The sequence below is a fragment of the Aulonocara sp. 'chitande type north' Nkhata Bay genome, linkage group LG18 (genome assembly GCF_057382095.1).
Source record: "Aulonocara sp. 'chitande type north' Nkhata Bay isolate Kocher_YH1m ecotype deep benthic linkage group LG18, A_spYH_male_GT1.1, whole genome shotgun sequence".
In the NCBI taxonomy this organism is placed as follows: domain Eukaryota; kingdom Metazoa; phylum Chordata; class Actinopteri; order Cichliformes; family Cichlidae; genus Aulonocara; species Aulonocara sp. 'chitande type north' Nkhata Bay.
Genome location: NC_141361.1, coordinates 15,260,265 through 15,273,076, shown reverse-complemented (window position 1 = coordinate 15,273,076; position 12,812 = coordinate 15,260,265). Strand labels below are relative to the sequence as shown.

Genomic DNA, 12,812 nt, shown 5'->3' with positions numbered 1-12,812 from the left:
CAGTAATCATCTTAAACTTAATCTGATATCTGTAAACTGTGATCTAAGCCAACATTAACCATGAACACCACAAATGAGCTGCACCACCCCAGTACAGTGCCTAACTGTAACTCCAGTGCAAACTAGACAGTGTGGCCTGCATTAGACGTCCTAGTATTTCCCTCCAAACTGAAAAATGCACAGCTAGCATACTTAACTTTGTTTTACAGTGCATCTGACAGAACATAACTTCACCAACACATGTATGGATCTTATGTTTATTAAAAACAAATGCCAAAATTAATAGGGACATTAAATGTAAGCTTTAAATTTCCAGTTTATCAAATATCACTGCATCCTTACCTTTAAACACATCCTCTCTTCTTGCTTTTTTGTCCTGTTTTCTTTTTCCATCTCCAATTAAAGTTATATATACAGCAACTGTACCTTTAGCTAACAGACACACTTTATGCCAAGCAGCACAGAAGTATTTAGTACTTAGATAACACTTTATAACATGCCCCACATGCTGTATCATCGAGTGTTGCAGTACTTGTACTTTGTTACTTCCCACCTGTGCTGTACACAGTATAAAAGTTAGACATATCCACCATGGTGTCACAAATTGGTGTCTGGACCCGACCACATGGGTCTTTCTGGAGCCAAAAGTACCCATATTTGTATAAGGGGGAGAAATTGTTAATCCGAACAACTTTGGTTAAAAAATGTATCTCCATAAACTATACTTGTGTAGCATACAGACACAGACACAGATGAAATATTAGAAATGTAACTAGCAGGCAAATAAACATTCACTCACCAACACTAAAATCCTGTCCCAAGTCAATGGACATATCCCAGATAATCCACCTTGCTGGAGACTTGAATGACCCAAATTCAGATACTAGATTTAAAACTTTATTAATGGCTCTAATTAATCAATGGCTTTTGGTAGTTTACACATCTGCAATGTGGTTTAATCAAAAGAGGAGACAAACTTTTTTAGAGGATCATGTCTGAAAAGAGATCTGGTGTAAAAGTCTACCAAATCAAACATGTGGATCTACTTGCTGTGACATTCTCTTATGCTTATTACCATTTTATTTACAGCAGCATGACCTGAAATGAAAGATTGAGCCCATAAACTCGTCAGGAAAGTGTTTGTGCAGGTCAAGTCCAAGTGCTGTTTTCTCATAGACTTCTATGGGACCAGAAGTCTTTGAAACCAGAAGATTTGCCCCTGAATGGTAAAAGAAAATGAAAGAAAACAATGCAGGTTTAACACAGATCAGGACTGTTGTCTGTGAGGCCAAAAGCAGCAAAGCCCACAAACTGGCTGTTTCACATATTTTTACTGTCACCTGGTGACAGTAAACAGCTACAACATGTAGATGATCTGTAAAGCCATTTATGTGATCAAACACATCCTGTGTCATGTAAGAAAAATTACTTTTATATATTCTAACCCAGTGATTTGAAATTTTCACCATGATTCAGTAATGACTTTTATATATATAATTGCTCCGGTCATTTTCTTGAAAAAGATACTCTTATGTATAAAATATGTAGAGTATCTTTATATCTTTAAAAATGTCAGATGGTGTTTTGCAGAAATGAAGACAGGCAGACATGATCTGAGCCCTTTGAATCAAGATTTATTGATACGGCTGTGCAGTCACAGAGCATGGTGGCACACACGGCCGCCTGGCCGGCATGGGACAGCAACACACACGCACGCACGCACGCACGCACGCACGCACACACACACACACACACACACACACACACACACACTCAGTCAGTCTGTTTATTCAGGGATGTAGTAGAGAGTAGTACAGAACAAAGTGAAATTCAACATCTTTAAAATTATTATTTTTATGTCACCTATCCTTTTTGTCTCAATTTAACTTTGATATTATGAATGCTTTTTATAAAAGCAAACATATCAGGAGTATTGGCCTGATGGAGCATTTAAAACTAATACTAGAATAGATTCAAAATGAATTGTTCACTCAGGTTTACACAGTCCACTGCATCACTTTTTGTTTCTCTCCCACAAACACTCATCTCATCATACTCTCATCAACAGAGAAGATCACAGTGAGGAGATCAGAAAATGCACATTAAGTATTTTGTGGCAGTTTCTCACACACAAAGACGCACGCACACGCACGCACACACAAATCCTTCAAACCCATCTAACCTCAGTCATTTCAACAGTTTGAGATCAGTCATTATAGAGTGAATCAGACTAAACAAGGAGGAAAAAAAGCATTAAATGAACAACAAATGATTTGTTTCATAGTAAACATTACAAAACACCATGTTCAGAAGTCTTTACATGTCATAACAGCTATGTTTCCTATTATGGTTGGTATAAATTCCTGTTACATATTCATACAGTAGGCTATCACAGTAGCTAGTGGAAGGTAGAGCAAACTACAAGACTGTACATGTGTTGGTCCCTCAGTAGGGCAACTATAATCTGTTTTACCAAGCAGCCTATTGTGAGGATGCAATAAATTTTTCTTTTCAATCTAATTTGGCGAGACTGTTAGAATAGAAATTTACATTTATGAATCTCTTGAATTTTTCTGACTTCAAAGTTGGTGCAAGAAAACATCACAGTGACACAGATAGAGGAGAAACAAAAAGAAGTCCCTACATGTTACAGACGCACGTTTTTGACAATCCATCCTCCAAGACAAAGGAGGAGCAAAACGGTACAATAAAACAACAGAGGGACAACATACGTACAGCACAAAACAGCCAGAATAAACGCATCTAAATGAAATAGAGCAAAATATGCGATCATAAATACATTACTTCTGCTGACTTTACAGAGACAACGTGTGTTTTTCAAATCTTGAGTGTGTTGGAAGATATTAACTGGTTTGTTTGACCTTAACCGGATCAGCACAGATTAAAATGACATCACAAAATTTTCCTACAGATGAAAGGTGTGAAAACGGAAGTACAGATAGAGGCACACATTCAGTCAGTTGGCCTGATAACCAATGACTCTAGTTTTTTCTTTTCTTATTTTTTCCTTTTTTTAGGTAAAAAGCAGCATGTGATTACATCGCGTGAAAAACTGCCATACCCCACCAGAGAACTGATGTTCCTGTTACAATGAAAAAAATGAAAGGGGGAAAAGGTAATAACCCCTTTTAGAACGCAGGATAATATATACTATACATATCAGTAGCTGTGTACACATGTATAGTATGCTTACAACTTATTGTAAAAGCCAGCTAAATGCCAGGAATTTGACCTTAGCACAGTCAATTTGGGAATTTCCAAATAAAAGAAGGCAAGGAAAATAAAATAAAAGTGCACTATTGTGGAGAAAGCATATCCATCATACTGCAAATACTGCCGCAATGCTTCTTTTCCTTTCTTCCAATTATACGTATTACATTAATAGTAAAAGCTGAACCTGCATTGCAGTGGTTTAATATGTTACATTTGCACAGTAAGCAATATTTGCATCATCTGTACATGAGATTACAAGCCTTAAAAACCTTGGCAAACAACCAAGAAGCGATACAGTGGGGACTCATAGCCTGTGATGCATCAGATGGATTCAGCCTGCTAATAGGTGTATGAGCACACTGTAAACATGTACATTAAACACTACGCCCACAACCTAGAAGGTGAAGCTGCTGTTATGTAACTGTGCTGGAAAAGGAAACAAAAATACATATAGAAGATTTTTCAGCAAACAATGTTGACATTTTGCTACAGCTTTCATCCATGTAAGAAGGCATCGAGAAGAAGACAAACTTTGTGAGGATCTTAAAACACATCTAGGGCATGATTCATACGTGACATGAGCAATACAAATTGTTTTACCAAAAAAAAAAAGTACTGAAAAGAGAATTTTATATCTTACAAAAACTTGAATGGATTTGCGTGTGTGATATGTCTTAAATTGCACAAGAGGCATTCCCATTGTTTTCAACTATTATTTTAAACTATGTCAAAAATTGTGGTGGATTGTGGATAGATTTCTACTCCTTCTCCAGACATATACAGACTGTCTAATATATACAGTAAAGAGGACATCAACAATATGTTCCTGACTGCAAGGAGCACAAATGTGTTAAAACTTCACAATGTCTGAGGAAAGCACTACGGAAGGAAGCATTGTTCAGAGGAAAATGAGCCACAACCGGTGGTGAAGATTGCATGTTAATGTGTCTAAAGTGGCTTCAGCGGCCATAAGAAGCTCCCAACAGGAACTTCCAAATCAAAGGGGTAGAGCGTTTTACGTGAGAATAAAACAGTAGTGCTGTACACATGTCCGTATACTGTACATGCTATGTAGCAGATAAGAGTCCCTCTGAATGTGCATTTACTCTGCATTTCAAAACAAGTCTGCGTTTTGTCTGTGATTGAAGAATTAAAATATGTGACTGCTTAAAAACACAAAAAAAGGTTTTCAGTTTTATAACCAAACCATGAAGAGAGCTGCTGAGGCAAAGTGGGACTTGTACAATGGCTACGTGTATGTGGCTATGTGAAACATACTTATTGAACATACTTGGAGAAAAGTAAATCGATGGTATACTTTAAGAAAAAAAGAAAAAATCAGGTCATTAAATCATCTTAGCTGGCTTTATCAGTAAGCAGGAAGAAAAGAATAATGCACGTGAGAGCCTGGGAGCAGAAACGTGATAAAAGCAAAAGAAAAGAAAAAAAAATGGCTGATTATAAAGACAGGGAAGCAAAGGTGGCTGTTTCTCAGTGTCCTGTAGAGGGCGGCACAGTCCAACTAATGACTCTCTAACGTGAGTCTGAGTTCTCCCATGCAAGATTTAAAGCAGGTTTAAGTTGCAGCAACAGTGACAACAGAGTGGCACTGGTACTCCCCAGCTTACTTACTCCATCACGACCTCTGTTTGGGGGCAAACAGAAAAGAGATATTAATCATTTAGGGAAATAAATGATATATTTGTGTTATCTTCTAATCAAATACTCCAACACTGTGATTCACAAAATTAGTAAGTTACCTTATTTCAAGGGAGATACAGTGGTGTGGAAAGTATTTGCCCCCTTGGTGAGTTCTTATTCTTTTTGCATTCCTCACAACTACATGTTTCAGATCACTGAAACAATTTTATTATTAGACAAAGATAACCCAAATAAATGCAAAATGCAGATTTTAAACAATTATTTCATTTATTAAGGGAAAACATTTTATCCAGATCTGTGTGAAAAAGTAATTGCTCCCTAAACTGGTTGAGTCGCTTTTGGCAGCAAGAACTGCAATCCAGCATTTGTGATAACTGCCAATGAGTCTCTCACACCACCTTTCAGGAATTTTGACCCACTCCTCCTTGCAGAATTATTTTAATTCAGCCACATCGGAGGGTTTTTGAGCATGAACAGCCTGTTTAAAGTCACGCATCTTAATTTGATATAAGTCCAGACTTTCACTAGGCCACTGCAAAACTTTCATTTTGCTCTTTTGAGCCATTCAGAGGTTGTCTTGCTGGTATGTTTCAAGTGAACTTCAGCTTCAGGGCATGAATTGATGGTTGGACGTTCTCCTTCAGGAATGTCTGGTGGAGAGCAGAATTCATGGTACCATCACTTACAGTAAGTCCTCCAGGTCTTGAAACAGCACAGAAGCTCCTGAGCATCACACTACCACCATGCTCGACTGTTGGTATGATGTTCTTTTTAAATGCAGTGTTAGTTTTACACAGATGCAACAGGAATAAAACCTTTCAAAAAGTTAAAGTTGGTATTTTTTGGTCGACAGCATTTTTTTCAGTCTCTTTCGCGTTGTTGAATCATGAACACTGACCTTAACTGAGGCAAGTGAGGCCTGCAGTTCTGTAGATGTTGTTTTGGGTTCTTTTGTGACCTCCTGGATGAGTCATTGTTGCTCGTGGGAAGGCTCTATGCTGTTCCATGTTTTCACCATTTGTGGATAATGGCTTTCACTGTGGAAGCCTTAGAAATCACTTTGTAACACTTTACAGACTAAAAACTGTTTGTGTCTCATCTGTTTCTTTAAATTGTGGCATGACTCCTTTGAGAATCATACCACGGCTCCTTTTTGAGATCTAGCCTACTTCACTTTGTCAGTTTCTATTTAAGTGATTTCTTGATTCAGCAGGTCTGGCAGTAATCAGGCCTGATTGTGGGTAGTGAAACTGAACTCTGAATGCTTTCCAAAAAATGTGGTTAATCACAATCATTCATGCAATCATGTATGCATACACAATTGTTAAATCATGTACACGTACTACATGTATGGAGGTAATTACTTTTTCACATAGTGCCTGGTAAGTTTGGATAGCTTTTTTTTCCTCTTAAAAATGAAATAATCATTTAAAAACTGCATTTTGTATCAGGTGGTCTTTGTCCATTATTAAAGTTTTGATAATCTGAAATATTTACGTCTGAAACAAACAAACAAAAAAAAAATCTGGAAGGGGCAAATACTTTCCACAGCCCTGCATACAGAAATAGATGGAAATAAAGATATTTCAGTTTTATTTTCTATCAGTAGCTTCAGGCTGCAGGGTTACACTCACCCTCGACTGCTTTGTTTTTGTCTTTTTCACCTTCTGGAGACTCGGCCCCTTCTGACAGCTCTCCTGAAAAAAGAAATGGTTGTGTTACTATTCTGACTGTACTTATACATTTAAAATCAGCATTTAAAAACATGCAATAGTCCAATGAGTAATTCTAAAATACAGACCCACAGAATGGTCTGTATAACGAAGGCAGCATTAAATTATGTACAATCCCCAAATCTACAGAATTTAGTCTGATGGAAAGTTGCAACTTCCAAACAGAATATTTTGCTCAGTGTAAATGTAATGCTCTGTATAAAGAGATGGAACAAGCTGATAATACTGTCAGAAAAACTGAATATGATAATATTTTAAAACTTGAAGCAAACACTGGGAAAATGAAAATGGGGAAATTTGATGCTCATAAGCTAAAAATATGATTAAAGGAACTTTGCATTTGCTCTCTTTTTTCAAAATTTAAAAAATTGGATAGAAAAAATCCTCCTTGTGTTTCTCATTCTGTTCTAATACAATAACAAACCTATTCTTGGATTAAAAAGCTACAACAATCCATCAAACTGATTAGTCAGTCCAAGTGACACGTATATTTTAATTTCAGCTTTTCATATGTGCTGATGTGAAGCTTTTTCATCTCAAATGGGATACTGTTCACAGTATCTGGACTTCAGAGTGCTGCTTTGATGAAACGAGAAATAAAGATCCCATGATTTGCTTTAAGGGTGGGTAGTTTTTTATTCTGACTTTGAAGGGAGGGATTTGGTCCAGTCTAGTTAGGAATTAACAAATATTTTGTAAACATTCATATGTACTCGAAAGATTTCATTAAAACGTTACATTTTGGAAGTTAATCTAAGACTACACTGATGCACTGATCAATATCAAATTCCATGGAAAAGTTAGCTATGTTCTGCAAACTTTTATGATCACTTAAGCTCCCAGAAAAAGTTTGCATGTCAGTAAACTGTATGTACTGACTGCAACATGTAGAGGATCAGGCCTTAGGTCACGTCTTTTAAAAGCCGGCCATGCTGTGGGATTACATAGTTTAAAGGAAGTACCGTTCTGCAGTGGGGGGCTCTTGTGCGTGGCACTCCCAGGCTGTGCTCCCTGCTCTGTTTTCCCTGTGTTACCATCTGGTGGTGTGCTGACCTCTTCCGACTCGGGCGACTCTCCCTCCAATTTGTCCTCCTTTGGTTCAGGCTGTTCGGATTCTGCTTTGACCTCCTGGGGCTCCATCGACTCTTCCTGCTGTGCTCGCTCCTCTGCTTCCTTTTTAGCTCTTTCCTCTGCTTCTGAGGTAAAATGGAGTATGGGAGCAGTTTAGAAATATTCATAACTCCTTATTTTTTACTTTAAATGAGGAAAATTCGAGATGAGGATTAACAAACAGTGTTTTTGTTAACACACTGGAGCTGTACTTTGTGGACTTTAAATGTAAGTCTAACATTCTTTCTTTTAGCTCTGTTTTTGGTCTCCACCAACTCACAAGACATATGTAGCTTCAGTCTAATGTTTTTTGTGCTACTGTAGTATGAAGTAAATTAAATACAAATTAATCCACACTGACATACTGATCAGCAGTGGTGTATTATTTCATCATGTCTCAACAGATCATGTTCCCACCAATGCTGTTGTTGTGCAGGCCAGTTAAAACCTCCCTATAAGTCGAAAGCAGTGCAGCTTTTTAAAGCCAATTTTCTGTGGAGAAGGTCATGATCTGTTTGGACAGATCAGATTTACCATGGCCATAAATCACCATATTTTCACTAGATCGAACTGTACTATACCTTTAGCGGCCTGGGCTTTCCACCTCTCTCGGTTTTGATAAACTTCTTCATTCCACAACGCTTTGAAGTTCTTCATGTCCACCGTCAGGAGAGAGCCCGGGCCCGATGAGCTGCTGTCGGAGCCCATGCTCTTGACACTGTGCCTTTTGCTTTCATCTGAACTAATACTGTTCAGACTGGACAGACAAAAAAGAAAAATGTAAACAAGAGATAAAGTATCTAGAGGTATTCAAGCAGCTCTGAGAGACTGAAATCGGGCCACTTTTACCATCACTGGGCATGTATCTGCTGAAAAGAGGTTAATGCAGTTGCATGGCTGCAGCTGGTGGTGTTTAAGACAATGGAAGCATTAGCATCATTGCACAAGACTGGCTGAAGATTTTAAGGAGTTTTCAAGAACAATTTCCTAACGGAAAAGATGTCAGATATTTCAGTCAAATAAAAAAAACACATTGCGTAGATCATCTGGTCTTTCATGGGAGATATTGATGAAAGACTGATTATGCAAATCATAACCAAATTGTAATACCACAAGCCAGCAAAAGCTGTTTTAAATTAGTAAACCAATGTGCCTACTCAGTGAGCGGCAAAGTGGCAAAGCACATACTTGAATTTGTTTCTTTACTTTTACCATCAGCCTGTGTGTGATTCTGTAGTGATATAGAGAAATTAGTTTGGGGAGTTGACAGTAGGAGGAGGTGCCACTGAAAAAGAATACCCCAGGGCAGCGCAATAAAAAAATATATACTCAAAAAAAGTTTAATGCAATCTGGTCTGATGACATCTATTAGCCTGGTATACAGTATTTAGTTTATACCAAGGACATCTTTCTTAACAATTCATTATGTGAATAAATGAACCTTTGATTTTATACATCACAGTTACATTTTACTCGGAATTATTGCTTCATGCTTTTTGAGGGTAAAGAATCGTTGTTTTGAATTTATCTGACCTAGTTCATATCTGTGATTGTGAAATACTTCAGGTTGGTTCATTTTAACTCTTTGACCTTGCTCTTCCATGTTAATGTACCAATTGCTGCCATCATATTTGTTAATCATGTCACACTTTGAAAGCTCCTGTTTTTCAAACAAAAGTCGGGCATTTAGAAGGTGCTCATGACTGACTGAACAATGGGACTTTTTATTATAGGCACTAAAAGTCACAGACCTCCAGCTGCAGGGAATTGCAGTTCTACACTGCTGGAAGACCCCTTTTAATGGATCAGAAAAGATATTCCAAATCTATTATGTAAGGTACAAGAACGTCAGCTTCCTGCAATTCTTTTAATAGTTGCAGATATTTAATTCAAAGTTACTAATGTCAGTGACGTTAGCCCTAGGAAAAAAAAAATCTATGGGATCTTAAAAGTCAGAAGGAATCTGTCTCTGGGGACCATAAATGTCAAAAAAAATTCTTTTTCAGCTAAAAAAAAACTTGAGCTTTTAGATTTGTCTGCGTGTTGAAAAAGCAAGGAAGAAGCAGAGGTGGATAATCATAGGAAGCGAGACAGACATAGTTACAGGTGATTGAAAGCAGCTATAAACGGTGTGAAGAAACAGTCCAAGGAAAATCAAAAGCACCCAGGTGTGTACGTAGACAAAGAGACTGCACAAGTGGCAACACTATCTGAGATTTCCACTCGGTTAGCTTCGACTAGAGGCCCACTGAGTGATGCTAATGACTGCTGTTGAGGAGAACAGGGAGGATGATATTGATGTGCAGGTGCAACAAAAGATGCAGAGCCAGACTCCCCAAGTACTGCTTTATTTTGCAATGAGCCCACTTAACAAAACATAAAGTTTAAACAATTTACAGACTAAAGTTTTTTAATTATCTTTCTCGTTATAGTTTAAATATTATGAACAAAAAAGCAAGCGGAATGTACTTTCTTATTTGGGAACTTTGAAAGCCTTGCACATACGTGATTGAGTACGAGGCCGGAGGAAAAGTATTGAGCCAATTAATTAAACCAGTGAAGGCAAAATCGCTTCCTTTTGTATCTCGAGAGGCTTTTGTGTATGCCAATCCAGCACCACAGCTCATTCTCGATCACGGACGGTGAGGTGAACTCGACTAGCATCCCTAAAATGTCAATTTCAAGGTGTGTAGCTCTGCTTGATGAAAGGTGGAAACATTTCCACGCACAGAAATGGATTACTCATGGGAGACTCATCTGCTGTTCTCAATACTTCCATTAGATATGCCGTTATTGCAGCAGGGTTGTTGAGGTCTAATCTTGTCATTGAGCAAGTAGTTTCTTGGAAAGGTACACGAGGAGAGAAAACAGCACGTTTTTTTTTTTCTTGATCGACGAGGCTGGTTGAATAAAATGTAATGTGATTTACATACAGTCACCCACTTCCATCTGCTTGGTTTTCCGACTGAGCTGCACAAACTTTTTTATTCCTAAATGATCTCTGAGAGAAACCACTGCAGCTTACCTTGAGCGTCTGAAACCAGTCAAACCGGAATGGGAGGCCTCCTCAATGAGTGGCGTGACAATGCGCTCCATCATGTCGGTGAGCACAGTAAAGGTTGGCACTACGATGAAGTCTATGAATCCTGGAGATGAAGACGTCGGCAAAGGTAATGTTAGCATGTCTGCGGTATATAGTCACAGTCTATTTTGTGCTATTAAAGGTTAAAAAGAAGAAAAGAAGCCCAGAGCAAAAAAAAAATAATCTTTTTAACGTTAATTAGTAAAACGGGCAAACAGCAGTTTGATGTAGTGTGTGATGTAGATGTAGATTGCACAATGTAATAATTATAGAATAATGACACATTCAGACTGGTTGGCTATAAGCCTTCCTTTCTTCCTTGCCACTGGGTAAGAAATCTATCGGGAAAACTAAAGCAATAAAAAACAGAAAGAAGACAGTTCTTTGATTTTTCCAGTTAGTTGGAGGTCTGAAGGACAGAATTAACTAAAAACTATACCAGGTACAAGAAAATATTCCTGTTGGCGAAGCAAATAAAGAAGTCAAGATGAGAGAATGATAAAACCAAAAGTGAAATAAGAGTGAACCTCAGAGGGAACTCAAAACCTGCCTGCTTATCAGCAAATATTAGCTGCTGTTTCAAAATAGATGCCAGTTTCCTATATGATTAGTGTTTCTGTGGAGACAGAATAAAATAGCTTATTTTGGTTTATTTTTATTTCTTTTACACATTTTTCCGATATTTTCTTGTTCAAATGTGGCAGACTTCAATTACTCGAAATAAAAATTAGCCTTTTTAATAATTTGTGATGCAAAAAATATCAATAGATTCAGTAATCTTCTGTGAAAACAGTAAATACACCTTTGGCCTATGTAACCTCTACACTTTTAAACGTGTTCTAGCTAGTTCAAATGTTTGTCCATTCCTCAGTGCAAAATTCCTTCAGTTGCAAGATGTTTTTCCCAAAAAAAAGTGGCGTACTGTATTGTGCAGATGGTTTATGTGAGGGTGGGGAAGCCTCTCACCGATTTGTGACTGTGCCACCATCGTTGACTTTCGGTCACAGAGTGGAGAGAACGGCAGCCCGAGCTCAGCTTCTTTGTCCCCCTGGAAACACAAGAGCTTCTTAAGTCAAAATCCTCCTGCAGACATGCACACACACATCTTTGCCTACACACTTACCACTGCACACCATATGCTCACACTTCTATCAACAGACCTTGGATTCGTCTGAGCCCCTCCCCGAGTGCGTTTGGGCCGCAAATGTGTTTCATTTTCTCCTCTGTTTTGTCACAAACAGATGAGATGTGGAGTCGGGAGGCAATGTTCTTTGGAGAGGCTATTTATCGGCAATTCGTATCCCCAGAGACAAAAGGCTCGTGAAAGCAACCACAATAACAATAGCACTGATAATGGGAACAATGTGGATTAATAATGGACGAGATTTAAGCAGTGTGGCACCATTTAAACGTCTGTCCTTCTTTATGAGATTTACAATTACGCCATTTATTATTTATAGCATAAATTCATTGTCACGCTGTACATTTTAATCTTCTATGGAGCACGTTGTTCTTTTTAAAAACACATTTGCTGGTGTGACTGCATATTTCTCTTGTTGGTAGTGTTTTGCAAAAGCTTCACATTAACAGCATTATTTCCCAATATTAATATTTCATTTTTTTATGTCACACTCACATGAAGTGTGTTTCACACTTCATGTGAGTGTGACTGAATCAAAAGAATAAATCGCTTTTGTTGACATAGCACCCAAAAACTAATACAATGCACCAGCGACAAAGATGAGCAATGACTAAAACCAAAAGATAAATAAACTGCATTTCAAATCATGTGTTTCATCTATCAGCAAGAAATCTCAAGATATTATTTCCAATGCCTCTCTTCAACCTCATGTCTTCATTAAGGCTCTGTTGGACTGCGCAGTAGCACCTCAGAAATTTTAAATCTCACGCCAGCATTTAAAAGTCGATAAATCTTGCACGCTAGATATTCAATTCACCTCTAGGTGCTTGATATTGTAAGGTAAAGAACC

The 12,812-nt window shown here is 37.9% G+C and overlaps 1 protein-coding gene across 11 annotated transcripts in view; it reads right to left on the bottom strand.

Moving 5' to 3' along the window:
• Window positions 1-1,614: 1,614 nt before the first annotated feature.
• Window positions 1,615-12,812, bottom strand: part of pde1cb (phosphodiesterase 1C, calmodulin-dependent b) — a 120,009-nt gene continuing 108,811 nt past the window's right edge. For 10 of the 11 annotated variants that reach the window (XM_086270606.1, XM_086270604.1, XM_086270605.1 and 7 more), the window contains 6 exons: window positions 11,788-11,869; window positions 10,765-10,885; window positions 8,321-8,496; window positions 7,592-7,825; window positions 6,531-6,593; window positions 1,615-4,879 (listed from right to left, as the gene is read on the bottom strand). In XM_086270606.1, coding sequence (XP_086126732.1) covers window positions 4,863-4,879; window positions 6,531-6,593; window positions 7,592-7,825; window positions 8,321-8,496; window positions 10,765-10,885; window positions 11,788-11,869 — 693 coding nt within the window. In that variant the 3' untranslated portion in view covers window positions 1,615-4,862. The remainder of the gene's footprint in view (window positions 4,880-6,530; window positions 6,594-7,591; window positions 7,826-8,320; window positions 8,497-10,764; window positions 10,886-11,787; window positions 11,870-12,812) is intronic. The other variant, XM_086270607.1, reaches the window with a different exon arrangement.